Here is an 18,085-nt window from a genome sequence, read left to right as displayed (position 1 = left end):
GACCTAAAGCTATGTAACTTTTCAATTTTCCAAATATGTAATTTTTATTCAATCAATGAATGAAACTATTCAGTCATGTATTTTGTAATTGGTATTTTTTTTCTTTTTCTTTTTTGTATGAAGAAAAATAAGTGGCAACTCTATACCACTTACCCAAAAAGATAAGTGCCCTAAAAAGGTACCCGAATCTCTTTTCTTGAAGGACACGTCTCTCACAGGGTGATGCATATACCAAGGGGGAGAAGACATTTCTTTTCAAGAAAACCTTGCTTTGTTTGTTTTCTTGTTTTGCTTTATGGTTCTTTGAATTACATTTAGTATCTATGCTTTGTTGCTCTCATCGCATCGTGTTTATGTGTTGGACATGCATATATTCTTATGTCATTGTGCTCTATTAGTTGCATGTTCGGATGATCATTTGCTTTGCTATATAATCATTGTAGTCATTTCCATATAACAGTGTTTGATCAAGTTATACTGTTAGTGTTTGATCAAGTTGCACATTGTAATTGCTTTAATTTTATTTCCTTGTATTTGTTGGGATTTTATTGTATTGGGTTTAGTATTAATTTGGTGAAGAATCGAGCATGAAATGAAGATTAGTTCAGTTTTGCAACTAGCTCGCAAGATGTTCGTGAGAAAGGTTCTCGTGAAAAGGGCACGTGAGAAACACATGCTGGAAGCTGAAGAGTCAAGTGTCAGGTTGCATTCCGAAAGTACTTTGTGAGACAGGCCATCTCGCAGGGTACCCATAAAACTCTCTGCCTAGAGGATTTTAAGTTTGACTTTCTTGCCCTTCACCCATACTATATATACCCTTATTACCCATAAAAGTAAAGAAGGATATTCAAAGAGAAAAACTCTAGATAGGTTTTCTACAACATAACACACCCACCTTTTAGAGAGAGAGAGAGAGAGAGAGAGTTACTTATCCTTAGTGAGAAATTATTGTAGTCTTTTCTCATTCCCTCTCCCATTGTCATACCTTGAGAAGGGATTTGTACCAAACACAACCCACACATATTCAGAGTGTAGAGAGTGTTTTGGAGTTTGGAAAGTTTTGGGAATTTGCTAAAAGAAACCAATGAAGCTTGGCAGATGCAATCGGGCATATTGTGAGATCCGGATAGCTAGTGAAGACAAGACTTCGAGAAGTCCATTGGTAGCAGGAGCTTGGAGGGCTCAAGTACATTGGGTAGATTAGGCTTGGAGGGTCTTTTGTTATTTGTGTACTCCAATTTATTCACTAGTGTATCAATTTCGACTTGGAGGGTCGCAGAGAGGTTTTTCGTTGAGTTCTTCGGTTTCCTCTTTGATAACATGTCTTGTTTTTATCTTGTGTTTGCATCTCTCTTCCCTTATTCTTTAAGCTTTCATTTTATTGTTGTTTGCTTGCTTATGGCTCAAAGAGTAGATCCGGTGATTGCGCTTCATTTACTCTTGTTATGCACTTAGATAAATTAGTGTAAAAGAAATTAAGCCGTAATTTTTATACTGGGGGTCTAACCAAGCTCATGTGTTTCATATAAATCCAAGCTTTCAAAAATTAAGGTCTTCAAATTGCATTCTTTGAAGATATTCAAGTAGGCCTCTTGTATCCCTGGTTTTCATCTCATCTATTCGTCTTGTACGCAAATAATTATTATAATCCTCAAGAATGAAGCCAAGGTTGTCAAGCCCACCTACCCTTCTGGCCATTAGTCCTACACTTGCTCTTGGTGCAATTCTAAAACTATCTGCTAATTCAGCCTCAATAGCTTGGGCTAGATTAATGAACCTTTGAGATCTAAGGAATATACACTTACAAGGAGAAGCTAAGACATGTGTGTGCTCTGACACAAATTTTACCACTCAATATTTTTCACTTCATCTACAACTAATTTTCAACTCTGCTAAGCAACCGCATCTTGTTTCTAGACAATGGCATTTCACATTATCATCTCTTTTGTCATTCCCTCGTATACCCTCACAAGAGCAACAAAAAACTCTCTCTAACCATTTACGTGAACCATCTTTATTACCCTTGTAGCCCTTACTTCTCCTAATACTAAATCCAACTGCACACACATAACTGTTACAGAAATCATACATAACTTGCTCAGTCTTGAACTCAATTCCTAATTTCGGAATCACTTCTTCTTCTACGTTAGCATGAATTTTATCATTGCTATCTATTGACATAGGTTTTGGTTGTTCAACTATTATAAGTGAATCCTCATCTTTAAAATTAAAATTTTCGAACCAATTGACTATCAGTCTTAGTATGATAATTGCTATCACTCATGACCTTAATACAAAACAAACAACATAGTTAATTTTTTTATTAAACAACACACACACACACACACACACAAACTTTAGAGTTTAGACACACACTCACACAAGAATATATAAGAAAGTTTTTATAAATCCTAAAATAAATTAAAATAAATAAGTTTATTTATACCAAACCAAAAAGAGAGAACTTACTATGTGACTGAACAATACTTAAAAGCGTTGAAGGTTGCTTGTTTTAGCAGGGGTCTCTCAAAAGTTGAAAACAAATCTGGACATATAAGACAAAAGGAATCTCTATGGTAGTGGACAATAAAACTTTGGGAGAAAGATAGGAACATCTACTGAGACAACAGAGGGAAGAAACAAAATTAAAAACAAAAGCTAGGCAAGAGACAAAATCAAAAGAGTTCATATTAACGTCAACCACATAGAGAAGAGAAAAAAAAAAAAAAAAAAATTTTTTTTTTTTTTTTTTTTTTTAATCACTGCTTAAAGCACTGTTTATGAGACATGAACAGTATAGTTAGGCCAATAAACAGTGTTGAACAGTAATAAACAGTAACCAAAAATTAATTTTTTTTTTTATTGTTTTTAGTTTTCAGTAAAATAAGCAGTATTCAAATGCACACATTATAGCTTCGTTTGGATAGCGTCTCTCACATCCACGTTTTGCCTTTTTTTTTTTTTTTTTACTAGCGCTTAATGCACTGTTCAAGGGACATGAACAGTGTATTTACGCCAATGAACAGTGTTGAACAGTAATAAATAGTAACCAGAAATTTTTTTTTTTTATTGTTTTTAGTTTTTAGTAAAATAAGCGATATTCAAAAGCACACGTAATCTTTATTTGTTTTTTAAAATTTAAACAAGAAAATACTGTTTAACTTTGACAAAATCGTAAAAGATCAGTTTTATTTCTTTATTACTTATTATCTCTTATTTAAAAGGATATACCATTTACGTCAAGTATATCTTTAAGGCCAATTATCAATTTAGATAAATAGCAGAATGTAAAATAAACATTGTAGGCAAAACGATTTTAGGGAAAATAATTTTTTTAAAGTGGCAAAGCAAATAAATATTTGCCACTTTTGGAGAAAGCGTCTAATCCTTTTATTGAGGGTAGTGATCTAGTGATTATTGGGCTTACTCAAAATTGGCTTGGGGGTGGAGGTATTAAGTTCAAATCTCGCAATAAAAAACGTTTAGGAAATATCCACACTCACGGTTCAAAGCTGAATGCCTCTAGTGCTCTTGTGGGGTTGAGATTGCAGTTATAACGCACCGATTCTTCTACTTGCAGGCTTAAACCCAATGGTAGGATGCTATTATGAAGAAAAAAAAACCACTCTACTCACCTCCTCAATTTATAGCCACATTAAATCCAAGAGATTATAAATGGAAGGAGGCCCAATTCTATTGCCCCAAAAAAAAGCCTCATTGGGCCGGTTTATGAGCTGTCCAATGGACATGGCATGGCATATTCAAGAAAAATGAAAAGTTTAAAAAGGTTAGATATTTGAAATTTTTTTTTTTTTTTTTTAAGAGAGAGAGATAGTTACGCCATGCTGCTAACCTTATAGTTCGAGCCATTTTCTCTCCAACGTAAATCACTTTATACATGCGGAGGTGCCAATTCAATTACAAGATTCTTAGCATATTTTAAAAAGTTTTATGCCGAAAAGACGTTAAATTAGATAAGTTGTATTGGGCCAAGGTGGCACAAAAGTTTATGTAAACACATTTTAATGATGTGTTTATTTCTTATTAGCCGAGACTACAAGGGCAGCTCCCAAATTACCCAAGTATTTCCCTTAAAAGATAACCCAACATTTACGTTCATCATTCAATTGAGAAAATCCTAACCTAATTTGATATTTGATACTGAAATTAAAATCACCCTATTTATCACATGTCAAAAATACTTCTGAAAAGAAACAAAGAAAGCCAACACAAATCAAACAATAATCTCAAAATTATGGGACATTAGACTTGACTAGTAACTACCGAAATCAACCATTAATTAATGAATTCAAATAACCTAAACCATGTATGCACGTAGCAAAGTCAAAGAAGAGTATGTGGCATAAATATACGCGATGATTAAGAAATTGGATTTAATTTCCTTATGGGAAAAAATGGTACTGGCGAGCATTCACATTGATAAGTTAGAAAAAGTTCTCATTGATGAGTTACAAAAAGTGGTCAGATGTACCCATTTTGGTCCAAAAATTGAAAAAGTGGGTGTATTGATGCGTAAATATACAATCTTCTAAGCATTCTCATTGATGAGTTAGAAAAAGTGGTTGGATGTACCCATTTTGGTCCAAAAATTGAAAATATCAATGGCGTAAATATACAATCTTCAAAGCATTCTCATTGATGAGTTAGAAAAAGGTTAGATGTGCCCATTTTTTGAAGAAGTGGTCAGATGTACCCATTTTGGTCCAAAAATTGCCCATACCAGTGGGTGTATAGATGCGTAAATATACAATCTTCTTTGCGTAAATGATTTTTTTTTTTCTCTCTCTCTCTTCCCATCTGCTATTGTCCACTAAATTTAGGATAATATATGTATGGGCTCAAATCACCCATAATTCACTTTTAGATGTGTTACAAGGTCTAGTGTCTGTGTACAACAATGGCTAGCAAGGAAAGGCTCTTCAATCCAACTTTATTGCTTATAATTATCATGTCACCCTTGTGGGGTTCGTCAGCGGCCTTAGACACGCTAAAGCAAGGCGATGTTCTTAATTCTTCCCAGTACCTCGTTTCTGCCAAACAGAGGTTCACCTTCGGATTCTTCAGCCCAACTTTATATGGAGACAAAAAAAAGAGTTACTTGGGCATTTGGTACACAAATTATACGGAAAACATAGTATGGATCGCCAACCGAAACAGACCTCTTTCAGATGATTCAAGAGCGTTTCTTACCCTTGCCCATCTGGGAAAGTTGATGATCAATTCCAGTGGATTTGGAGGTGATCCTTTTGTAATATATTCTGGCGGTGAAACTGAAAACACTAGTGCTACTCTACTAGATACTGGCAACTTAGTAGTATCAGAAGTGAACTCCAATGGCTCTATGGGAAGGAGCTTGTGGGAAAGCTTCGATGATCCCACTGACACGCTTCTGCCTGGGATGAAATTGGGTGTCAATCATAAAACTGGGCGTAATTGGTCTCTTACTTCATGGTTGGCAGAAGATGATCCAGCATCAGGAGCCTTCACACTCGAGTGGGAATCCAAGACAAGGAGATTGGTCATCAAGCGGCGAGGGGTACCTTATTGGAGTAGCGGTCTGCAGCTGAGCAGCTCGAAGAATGTATCCTTGTTTGAATATATTCAACCCACCAAAGGTCAGGATTACATTATTAATACGGATGCAGAAGGGCAGTACTTCACTTATTCTCTTGACACTGAATTTGACTCGTTGGATCAAGAAAGATCGGCATGGCAGTTACAATACTGGGGCCCGATAATGGATAGAAGTATTTCAATTATTAAGATGAATTTTTGCTATGGTTACGGTATGGATGATGAAGGATGCGAGACATGGAATCAACCAGAGTGCAGGCTTATGGGTCGCCAAACGTTTGAGCAAAAGTCTGGAGTCTTTACACGCATGGGTCCTGATGGTCTACCGCAACTTGCAGCCGGTGTTTTTGATAACAGATCAACCATTGGTCCTGCTGATTGTAGAGATCTTTGCTGGAATAACTGTGACTGTCTGGGCTATAGTGGACAAGAAGGAATAGGATCTGGATGCCAGTATTGGGAAGGAAATGTAACATTCAATCCTGATGATGGACGTTCTCGTTCAAGAATTTTAAAATATGTTCTAACGAAAGAAGATCCTTCAAATAAAGGTTAGAATACGAAACAATGCTCTACCTGAAACTACAATTATCTTAATTATATCTATAATGTTTATATTGTAATTTTAATTGCAATATCACAGTGAGGTCATGACTTCATATAACCATGTTCGTGAAATATGTTCTAACACCATTAGTAAAAAAAAAAAAAAAATCATGTTAAAAGGCCAAAATGTATACACTTCTTGGACTTTGGGTTAGTAGTTGTTTTTAGGTTTCCATACTCATAAGTGAGACTTTCTTCCGTTTAATTTCGGTGGCCCAAGTTAGTCACATGCATTTCTTGCGACCCCTTTATAGTAAATTTATATATGTTAATAAAATAGTAATTTGGAATATTAATGCATCAATTAAAAAAAAATGGTATATTTAAATTAAATAAAATTCTATTTCACTTTCCCACACTTTCACAACCAAACAGATTAGATCCATCACCTTTTATCAAAATTGCTAGTGCCCTCCTCTCCAACAACATTCACCCCATTGTCATCTTAAACTCCCTCCAAAACACCTCTTTCAAGGTCCTCGATGTCCTCATTGCCTTGGCCATCCCTATCTCCACTACCAGCTCTTTCAGTACCAAGGTTTTAGACAATACTGCACTCTCATTCCTTCCTTCACTATTGATGTTGTCTGCTTTTCACCTCCTCTTCACCGCTGTCAACTTAGAGAGTTTTGGGGAGTTGGAAGAACCAAAAGGTTTTAGGGAACCAAAAAGGATCCATGTTTGAGAGAGAGAGAGAGAGAGAGAGAGAGAGGGAGAGGTTTTTCCCCAAATTCAATATAATATGAATATTTTATTTACAAATGAGTTTTATATTATAAAATGGTATCTGCATTTCAATTCCATTATTGATAGCAAATGGAAGTTAGTTCAAGAGTCAATTCACGAATTTGGAAAACTCAGGAAGTAAAAGAAAGAGTTGAAACCTTAGTGGATTAGTTTGCAAGTAATCAAAACTCTAGGGGGCTGTTTTTGCATTTTGGCCTTATGTTAATGTTAGCAGATAATCATTACCGCCAGAAAGGAAGGAAAGTTAAAAAATAAGTTAACTCTAACATGCATATGATCGTCAAATTATTACTGATTGCTTTGTGTAATGTTGAATTGTATTCCTTTGTTAGCCTTTACCACTTCATGCATATGAGTTAAAAGGTAAACTATGCCCAACTAGACAAAAAGGATTTACCTCCAAAACGGTTCAGAGAAAAATAACGTGGTAATTGAAAAAACCACTCGTGTATTTTTAGTCTTTTCCTTTATTAAAAAAAAGTATATTTTTAGTTATATGATATTTTTAATTTATGTGACTTGTTTGAACAATACATATGAATGATCTTATAAATCATTACTTAGTGGGTTTGAGGAGATTCCTCCAAACTTATTTTGATGGAGAACTTTGTCCTAAATCAACTAGCTTAAGGAAAGCCAAATATTTTTCCCTTTTTTTAGGTTTTAGACTATTGGCCAAATTCTTGTGTCAAAACAGAGTGTTATAAGGATGCTAATGTAATCATATTTGGTTACATAAGAAAATTTAAGAGCCAAATTTCCTTTAGCCAAATAGATCCAAATTCCTCTCCTTTGACTGTTTCTCTTAGTGTTCAGAATTACCTTTTGAGAGTTTCTTGTCTAGTGCTTGAACGGCTGAACTTTTAATTCTTTGCAAGTTCTTGTGGAAGAATTTGCAGACGAGGTTTTGTAAGTATGTAGGTTGTTTACCCAAAAAAAAAACGCTAAGTAGGTTATTATTACAATTGCTTCTAGTGACTTTTGTAATCAAATCTTGGAATCTTCTTTAACCCTTTGATCTTTTTTTTTTTTTCTTTTTTTTTCCTTTTACATGTTCAACGACTATAACTTTTGTCCAAACAAAGTGAGATTGTGAGAGGCGAATAGGCGATACATAATACTTGATCTTTTACCATTATCATGAAAGGAAAATAAATATGCTTTTATTTGTACATATAAACAGATGATAAAGGAAATAAGAAATGGATTGTACCAGTGATCGTTACTGCTATACTTGTGCTTTTTTTGGGCACCTTCTGCTTATGGAGGATATATCGACAACGAGGTATATAATCACAAATAATATTCTTATTTTTATTTGATTTTATTTTCATTTTTATTTTTATTTTTTGCATTGTGTTCAAAACTTTATGCACAATTTTGTGAATGACTAGTATACTTTGATATTATATATATAACAAAACAGTTGACGCTGAAAGAAGGGAAGAGAAACACCTACTTGAGCTCACAACACCTGATAGATTATTAGATGCAGATGAGCTTGAAAAAGACGGAAATGCAAGACATAATATAAAAGTGTTCAGCTTTGCGTGTATTGCAGCAGCTACAAATAACTTCTCGCCTGAAACTAAGCTTGGAGAAGGTGGTTTTGGGCCAGTTTATAAGGTATGTTTCCCAAAAAAAAAAAAAAAAAACAAACTTGTTAAGATGTCTATTAGCTTATGATTGACACTGTTGAATAATCGATGTTGTATAAACTAAAGGGAGCATTACCTGAGGGGCGAGAAATAGCAGTAAAAAGGTTGTCAAGGATTTCACGACAAGGTTTAGTGGAGTTCAAAAATGAGCTTATTCTTATAGCTAAACTCCAACACATGAATCTTGTCAAACTCCTTGGATGCTGCTTTCAAGGAGAGGAAAAGATGTTGATTTATGAGTTCATGCCCAACAAAAGTTTGGATTTGTTTCTCTTCGGTTAGCATTACTCTCACTTTATTCTTATGTAATTTTACATATTTTGCATTGAATATATCATCAATTTAATTATAAGTATAATGAAATCATCATACTTCACTATTCCTTGTAAGACAGATCCAACTAAAAATTATCTATTGGACTGGAAAATACGAGTCAATATCATTGAAGGGGTTGCTCAAGGACTACTTTACCTTCACAGATACTCAAGGTTAAAAGTAATACATAGAGATTTGAAAGCTAGTAACATTTTGCTAGATGAAAACATGTGTGCCAAAATATCTGATTTTGGTATGGCAAGAATTTTCAAGCATGATGGATTGGAAGCAAATACTAATAGAATTGTCGGACATAGTAAGTTAGAACTTGTTTATTTTGGTAGTTAGATGAATTAGTTGTTCTTACAACTCCACTAATCCATTGGTTTTTGTCTTAGTGGTTACATGTCCCCTGAGTATGCCATGGAGGGCATTTTCTCTGAAAAATCTGATGTATTCAGCTTTGGTGTTTTAATGCTTGAAATTGTGAGCGGAAGGAAGAACAAAAGCTTCTATAATGTTAATGGCCCACTGAACCTCGTAGGATATGTAAGTCTTTGAAGCTTATTACAGATTTAGCTATCTTCTTCACCAAATTTTTTTTTTTCCCTTTCCAAAATTTTGATACAAATTATGTCTATCTAAGGCATGGGATTTGTGGCAAAGTGATGCTGGGAAAGACATAATGGATCCAACTTTAAAAGATTCATGTCCTAAGCACCAATTGCTAAGATTCATTCACGTGGCTCTCTCATGTTTACAAGATAGTGCGGCGAACAGACCTACAATTCTAGAAGTTATTTCTATGCTTAAAAATGAAACTGCACCACTTCCCATTCTTAAAAAGCCAGCAATTTTCACGGAAAGCAATGTCAATAATGAAGATTTACAAAGAAAAGAGCCAGAAAACTATTCAGTAAATGGCTTGTCCATTTCTAGAATGGATGCAAGATAGAGGTATGACTTTCCACAACTATGCATTTCTATATAGTTACACTTTTTTCCCCTTTTAAAATATGATAAAAATAAATGAAAATGACATATTACGAAATAATTCAAAGGAAATGCAAACTAGTACTTACATTCCCCCTAGGGAAAATTATTTTATACCCTCGAACCTAGATTTATGATATGGTGGTGTTCTTTCCTCTCACATAAATAGTAGATCTCACAATGAATTTAATTAGTGCGACTCACTATTCATCTAAGAAGAGTACCACATTGATCATCTTACTACAACTGTATTGAACAATTATTCCATATCATCAAACCAACATGGTCTATATAAGTTTTGATGAAAAAAAAAAAAGTATTGAAAAGTAGATCCAGCAAAATCTAAACTGAATCCATTAGTTCATTAAAATTCAGTGGATAAAAACAAGAATAAATAGGAAACCTTGTATTTGACCCGACCACTCAAGCAAGTAGGGTAGGAATGACCGAGGGTTACATGAGTACCCCTTTCTTCTTCTTCTTCTTCTTCTTCTTCTTCTTCTAAAGAAACCCCGTCCCTAATTTCCTTTTATTTTAAATTTTAATTTATTATTTAAACCATTTATAGAATAGTTATATTTCAAACTTTTAAATTTTAAATTTTGAATTTTTATTGACTTGTTTTAATTTATACATAAGCCATATTAAATTTTCTTTACCTATTAAGTTTATTACAGATTTTTTGTGTGCAAATTATTATTTTTCTTTACCTATCATGTTATATTTTATTCTTAAAATTTTTTATATTTAATTATTTTATAAGTCATTAATTTTATTCATATTTTATATATGACAAGTGCTCTCAAGGATGATCTTTAGACCACGGTATCCAATTTTTATTGTTCTTTTGTGAAATTATTAGAGTAATAAGTTGTTTTTGAATACAAGATAGAAATTCTACTCTAACATAATCTAAATGTATATGTGTATGAAGCTCCCTCCTAGAGACTTGAACCCCAACCCTTGCCCCCAACACCTCACAAGTACTTATACTTGTGGAGTGACCACTGCACCAAGGATATGCGGTGGTAGAGTTATAAATTGTTAAAGTTATTAGTTTGTGTTCCTTTGTTGTACTGAAAGAAATATAAAAAGAGTTTGTCAAATTTTGTTATTTATTGTTTGTATGTGAAAAAAATAAATAAGAAAGTTGTTCATCTAAGAGCAACCGCATCAGTCCTTCCAAAATAGAAAAAGTAGACAATTTTACACATTTTACCCAAAAAATACCCATATCAATAGAGCTAAACTTGTTTAAATTTCCATTGTTGCTACAATAACCGTGTATATTTACACGACTACTATAGCTTTGCATTTCACTTTTAACTTTTTTATTCTTTTTTCTCTCACCAAGTCATACTGTTCTCAATTGTTCTCTCTTTTCCTCTAGCTCCAAGGCCTCTTCTTTCTCGATCTCACACACACTTTCTGTTCTTCTAAGTAACAACCATCTATGCCTATCTTTGAAAGATCGTCTCCTTAAGGTGGGGGTTTGGGCCTGGGTGGCTTTGGGACTTGGTGCCCACTTCAGGTTAGAGCTAGGTGGTGGCGCTTGAAGGGCCTTCTTTGAGCCGAACACAATTGATGCGCCGTTTAATGACACCTCCGGACATGCTCGGTAAAAGATGTGCCGATCATGACTCAATAGTGAAGCCCGACACCCCCGAGCTGTGATAGCAAGGGTTGGGCCTTGGGGCGAATGAGGATTGGGCCCAATGATGGTGCGTTTTGGAGCGGAGACTTGGGACTGAGTGGACCCAACAGTTCGGGCACCGCACAGGAACCAAAAAGGATCCATGTTTGAGAGAGAGAGAGAGAGAGAGAGAGCGAGGGAGAGGGAGAGGTTTTTCCCCCAATTCAATATAATATGAATATTTTATTTACAAATGAGTTTTATATTATAAAATGGTATCTGCATTTCAATTCCATCATTGATAGCAAATGGAAGTTAGTTCAAGAGTCAATTCACGTATTTGGAAAACTCAGGAAGTAAAAGAAAGAATTGAAACCTTAGTGGATTAGTTTGCAAGTAATCCAAACTATAGGGGGGTGTTTTTGCATTTTGGCCTTATGTTAATGTTAGCAGATAATCATTACTGCCAGAAAGGAAGGAAAGTTAAAAAATAAGTTCACTCTAACATGCATATGATCGTCAAATTATTACTGATTGCTTTGTGTAATGTTGAATTGTATTCCTTTGTTAGCCTTTACCACTTCATGCATATGAGTTAAAAGTTAAACTATGCCCAACTAGACAAAAAAGATTTACCTCCAAAACAGTTCAGAGAAAAATAACGTGGTAATTGAAAAAACCACTCATGTGTATTTTTAGTCTTTTTCTTTAAAAAAAAAAAAAAAAAAAGTGTACGTTTAGTTACATGACATTTTTAATTTATGTGACTTGTTTGAACAATACATATGAATGATCTTATAAATCATTACTTAGTGGGTTAGAAGAGATTCCTCCAAACTTATTTTGATGGAGAACTTTGTCCTAAATCAACTAGCTTAAGGAAAGCCAAAGATTTTTCCCTTTGTTTTAGGTTTTAGACTATTGGCCAAATTCTTGTGTCAAAACAGAGTGTTATAAGGATGCTAATGTAATCATGTTTGGTTACATAAGAAAATTTAAGAGCCAAATTTCCTTTAGCCAAATAGATCCAAATTCCTCTCCTTTGACTGTTTCTCTTAGTGTTCAGAATTACCTTTTGAGAGTTTCTTGTCTAGTGCTTGAACGGCTGAACTGTTAATTCTTTGCAAGTTCTTGTGTAAGAATTTGCAGACGAGGTTTTGTAAGTATGTAGGTTGTTTACCCAAAAAAAAACGCTAAGTAGGTTATTATACCAATTGCTTCTAGTGACTTTTGTAATCAAATCTTGGAATCTTCTTTAACCCTTTGATCTTCCTTTTTTTTTTTTTTTTTTTTTTTTTTTTTTTTTTTTTTTTTTTTTTTTTTTTTTTTTTTTTTANTTTATTTTCATGTTTATTTTTATTTTTTGCATTGTGTTCAAAACTTTATGCACAATTTTGTGAATGACTAGTATACTTTGATATTATATATATAACAAAACAGTTGACGCTGAAAGAAGGGAAGAGAAACACCTACTTGAGCTCACAACACCTGATAGATTATTAGATGCAGATGAGCTTGAAAAAGACGGAAATGCAAGACATAATATAAAAGTGTTCAGCTTTGCGTGTATTGCAGCAGCTACAAATAACTTCTCGCCTGAAACTAAGCTTGGAGAAGGTGGTTTTGGACCAGTTTATAAGGTATGTTTCCCAAAAAAAAAAAAAAAAAAAAACTTGTTAAGATGTTTATTAGCTTATGATTGACACTGTTGAATAATCGATGTTGTATAAACTAAAGGGAGAATTACCTGAGGGGCGAGAAATAGCAGTAAAAAGGTTGTCAAGAAATTCACGACAAGGTTTAGTGGAGTTCAAAAATGAGCTTATTCTTATAGCTAAACTCCAACACATGAATCTTGTCAGACTCCTTGGATGCTGCTTTCAAGGAGAGGAAAAGATGTTGATTTATGAGTTCATGCCCAACAAAAGTTTGGATTTGTTTCTCTTCGGTTAGCATTACTCTCACTTTATTCTTATGTAATTTTACATATTTTGCATTGAATATATCATCAATTTAATTATAAGTATAACGAAATCATCATACTTCACTATTCCTTGTACAACAGATCCAACTAAGAATTATCTATTAGACTGGGAAATGCGAGTCAATATCATTGAAGGGATTGCTCAAGGACTACTTTACCTTCACAGATACTCAAGGTTAAAAGTAATACATAGAGATTTGAAAGCTAATAACATTTTGCTAGATGAAAACATGTGTGCCAAAATATCTGATTTTGGTTTGGCAAGAATTTTCAAGCATGATGGATTGGAAGCAAATACTAATAGAATTGTCGGGACATAGTAAGTTAGAACTTGTTTATTTTGGTAGTTAGATGAATTAGTTGTTCTTACAACTCCACTAATCCATTGGTTTTTTGTCTTAGTGGTTACATGTCCCCTGAGTATGCCATGGAGGGCATTTTCTCTGAAAAATCTGATGTATTCAGCTTTGGTGTTTTAATGCTTGAAATTGTGAGCGGAAGGAAGAACAAAAGCTTCTATAATGTTAATGGCCCACTAAACCTCGTAGGATATGTAAGTTTTTGAAGCTTATTACAGATTTAGCTATCTTCTTCACCAATTTTTTTTTTTTTTTTCACTTTCCAAAAATTTGATACAAATTATGTCCATTTAAGGCATGGGATTTGTGGCAAAGAGATGCTGGAAAAGACATAATGGATCCAACTTTAAAAGATTCATGTCCTATGCACCAATTGCTAAGATTCATTCACGTGGCTCTCTCATGTTTACAAGATAGTGCGGCAAACAGACCTACAATTCTAGAAGTGATTTCTATGCTTAAAAATGAAACTACACCACTTCCCATTCTTAAAAAGCCAGCAATTTTCACAGAAAGCAATGTCAATAATGAAGATTTACAAAGAAAAGAGTCAGAAAACTATTCAGTAAATGGCTTGTCCTTTTCTAGAATGGATGCAAGATAGAGGTATGACTTTCCACAACTATGCATTTCTATATAGTTACACTTTTTTCCCCTTTTAAAATATGATAAAAATAAACGAAAATGACATATTATAAAATAATTCAAAGGAAATGCAAACTAGTACTTACATTCACCCTGAGGGAAAATTATTTTATACCCTCGAACCTCGATTTATGATAGGGTAGTGTTCTTTCCTCTCACATAAATAGTAGATTTTACAATGAATTTAATTAATGCGACCCACTATTCATCTAAGAAGAGTACCACATTGATCATCTTACTACAACTGTATTGAACAATTATTCCCTATCATTAAACCAACATGGTCTATATAAGTTTCAATGAAAAAAAAGTATTGAAAAGTTGATCCAGCAAAATCTGAACTGAATCCATTAGTTCATTCAAATTCAGTGGATAAAAACAAGAATAAATAGGAAACCTTGTATTTGACCCGACCACTCAAGCAAGTAGGGTAGGAATGACTAAGGGTTACACGAGTACCCATTTCTTCTTCTTCTTCTTCTTCTTCTAAAGAAACCCTGCCCCTAATTTCCTTTTATTTTAAATTTAAATTATTATTTAAACCATTTATAGAATAATTATATTTCAAACTTTTAAATTTTAAATTTTGAATTATTATTGACCTGTTTTAATTTATACTTAAGCCATATTAAATTTTCTTTATTGTAAATGAAAATATTAATAATATTACTCTCTAACTTAAGTTAATTTTCTTAAATATGAATATTCTTGGTATTAGATTTAGAACTAAAATAAAGTAGTTTTTTTTTTTGTAAGTATATTACAGATTTTTTGTGTGCAAGTTATTATTTTTCTTTACCTATCATGTTATATTTTATTCTTAAAACTTTTTATATTTAATTATTTTATAAGTCATTAATTTTATTCATATTTTATATATGACAGGTGCTCTCAAGGATGATCTTTGGACCATGGTATCCAATTTTTATTGTTCTTTCATGAAATTATTAGAGTAATAAGTTGTTTTTGAATACAAGATAGAAATTCTACTCTAACCTAATCTAAGTGTATATGTGTGTGAAGCTCCCTCCTAGAGACTTGAACCATGACCCTTACCCCCAACACCCCATAAGCACTTATACTTGTGGAGTGACCATTGCCCCAAGGATATGCGGTTGTAGAGTTATAAATTGTTAAAGTTATTAGTTTGTGTTCCTTTGTTGTACTAAAAGAAATATAAAAAGAGTTTGTCAAAATTTCTTATTTATTCTTTGTATGTGAAAAGAAATAAGTAAGAAAGTTTGTTCATCTAAGAGCAACCGCATCAGTCCTTCCAAAATAGAAAAAGTAGACAATTTTACACATTTTACCCAAAAAATACCCACATCAATGGAGCTAAACTTGTTTAAATTTCCATTGTTGCTACAATAACAATGTATATTTACACGACTACTGTAGCTTTGCATTTCACTTTTAACTTTTTTATTCTTTTTTCTCTCACCAAGTCGGACTGTTCTCAATTGTTCTCTCTTTTCCTCTAGCTCCAAGGCCTCTTCTTTCTCGATCTCACACACACACTCTCTTCTTCTAAGTAACAACCATCTATGCCTATCTTTGAAAGATCGTCTCCTTGATTCTACATCTCTAGGCTTGGAGTTGGAGATCACACTAAAATATTTTATCATCTTCATTCTAGGGTTTATAAAATTTTTTAGTTCATCAATGGAGTTTTGGTATGTGCGAAGTTCAAATGCTGTAATTTAGGTTGATGAGTGATTTTCAGAGTTTTCAGTTTCTCTCTTTCTCATAGTATATAACCTCAAATCATATGGTTTTGGGTATGATTTGTTGGAAATTTTGTTGTGTTTTAGGTTTTGCTAGAAACACAGAAGCTGGGTCTTGATATTTGAGAATCTTAAAAAGATGGGTTTTAGGTCTTGATATTCGAGAAGCTGGGTTTTATTTAAGATTTGTTGGAAATTTTGTGTAAGATTTGATTTTTGAGATGGGTTTTGGGTTTTGCAGGAAATTTTGATTGATAGGGCAGTGAGAACATACACAACAAATTATTTGAAATATATCATCTAAAGTTATCTCTATCCTCAATATGAATTTGAGATAAGAAATGACTACATCTTTATCTATTACAAAGGTTGATTTAGAGTTGGAGTCTCCGTTTTGTCCCCGAAGGGGCGGTATGTGTGCAAATTAGGGTTGGTTTTCAGTTGAGGAGGAGAGAGAAATGATTTGGGAGAATAATAAAAAAAGGTAATATTTTAATGAAATCTAGTGTAAAATAGATAACTTGATGTGGAGTGTTTTGAAAAGTGGGTTTGCAGAGGCCCGAGGACCGACGAAGGATACAACAAGCTGTGACTATCACTGTGGAAGAATTTTAAACTCGAGGAGAGGATTCTCCCGAAGATAGGAGGAGAAGAGACAAAATACTTCCTGAAAGTCGAATGGAGAGAATGGTGTTTAGAGAGAGGGTCAAAGTGGTTAAAGGAAGTTTCCAATGAAAGCTCACCTACTGCCTCCACATTGAATGATTGGTAACAGCTTTATCAACTGCATTGATGAGAAACTAACCTGAACAATGGAATTCATAGCTAAGCAGCTCCTTCTATCACCTTTAACTGAAGTTTATGGGGACAAGTGTCTTAAGGAGAGTTTGGAGGATTGTAGATGAAGGGTTAGGATGCAATGAGCTCAGAAGTATATAAAGAAAGGGAACTTCTAGATAAAGGGATTCAGAAAAATAATCAAAGGAGAGAGATTAGAGCAAGAACAATGATAGAAAGAAAGAAAGAGAACAGTGTACCTCCTAGCATAATAACTTCGTCCTCGGGTGAGCTTGTAAAGAGCCTTTTATAAATTTAATCTTGGACTTTCATTCATTCTTTCCCTGTTTGTATCCTTGGGCTAAGCCCCCCTTGTTTTACCCCACTCTCTTTATAAATATCTATTGATTTGGACCTAGCTAGGTCGCACAAATTTCACTATTCTAAGTGGGTTTGAGCCGCCAGATTTTCGTGTCCTTATAGGGTTCTTATGCTAAAATAAATAGAAAATTTTGCACAAACTGATGCAAATGCTCCAATATAAACAAATTTGCATTGAGGTTTTGACTTGCATTGAAATTTGCAAGCCTTGATTGTGGCCTAAGTTATTGTTCAACCATAAAGATTAGATATTAGCCCAAATGGCTAGAAGGCTGTTTCACAAACATCAGTATTGGTGGTGCCAAAAATTTAGCAATTAAGTATTACAAAAATCTACTTTATCTATTTTACAATCTCACTTTACAAAGCACTCAACATTAGTGGTTTTATTTTAGCATTCAACATATTAAAATAATATAAACAATACAATAAAATAATATATTTATTACAATAAACAACAACTACCACCACTAATATAATAAAATAATATAACTTTTAATAAAATATTTTTTATTTCACCAATAGCCGAATTTTTTGGCTTTCCCTCAACCATTGTAGCATGCTTTTTAGTTTTTATTATTGGTGGTGCTAAAAATAACAATATGGCATTTTAGCACCACCAATGCTAATGCAGTAGGTAGTTTGGTATTCAAATTCAAAACCTGATT

The 18,085-nt window shown here is 33.6% G+C and overlaps 1 protein-coding gene across 1 annotated transcript; it reads left to right on the top strand.

The window, feature by feature from the left end:
- Positions 1-4,542: 4,542 nt before the first annotated feature.
- LOC112035012 (G-type lectin S-receptor-like serine/threonine-protein kinase At1g67520) lies at positions 4,543-17,372 on the top strand. Its single transcript, XM_065762355.1, has 12 exons — positions 4,543-6,146; positions 8,132-8,233; positions 8,375-8,574; positions 8,673-8,883; positions 9,001-9,241; positions 9,320-9,470; positions 12,975-13,187; positions 13,285-13,495; positions 13,613-13,850; positions 13,934-14,084; positions 14,186-14,496; positions 15,421-17,372. The coding sequence occupies exons 1-11, from the start codon at positions 4,919-4,921 to the stop codon at positions 14,492-14,494; spliced, it is 3,255 nt and encodes a 1,084-aa protein (XP_065618427.1). The 5' UTR covers positions 4,543-4,918; the 3' UTR covers positions 14,495-14,496; positions 15,421-17,372.
- The last annotated feature ends 713 nt before the right edge of the window (positions 17,373-18,085 follow it).

Source organism: Quercus suber, unplaced genomic scaffold, assembly GCF_002906115.3.
Source record: "Quercus suber isolate HL8 unplaced genomic scaffold, Cork oak 2.0 scaffold_454, whole genome shotgun sequence".
Lineage (NCBI taxonomy): Eukaryota > Viridiplantae > Streptophyta > Magnoliopsida > Fagales > Fagaceae > Quercus > Quercus suber.
The sequence above is the reverse complement of the archived record's forward strand: the minus strand, read 5'-3'. Positions and strand labels throughout refer to the sequence as shown.

What these genes read in the sequence shown, in the direction of transcription:
- LOC112035012 (XM_065762355.1), top strand. Translation starts at nt 4,919, where the DNA reads ATGGCTAGCAAGGAAAGGCTCTTCAATCCAACTTTATTGCTTATAATT. An exon ending in AGAAGATCCTTCAAATAAAG is followed by an intron (nt 6,147 to 8,131) that starts GTTAGAATACGA and finishes ACATATAAACAG; the next exon opens with ATGATAAAGGAAATAAGAAA. An exon ending in CACTAAACCTCGTAGGATAT is followed by an intron (nt 14,085 to 14,185) that starts GTAAGTTTTTGA and finishes TGTCCATTTAAG; the next exon opens with GCATGGGATTTGTGGCAAAG.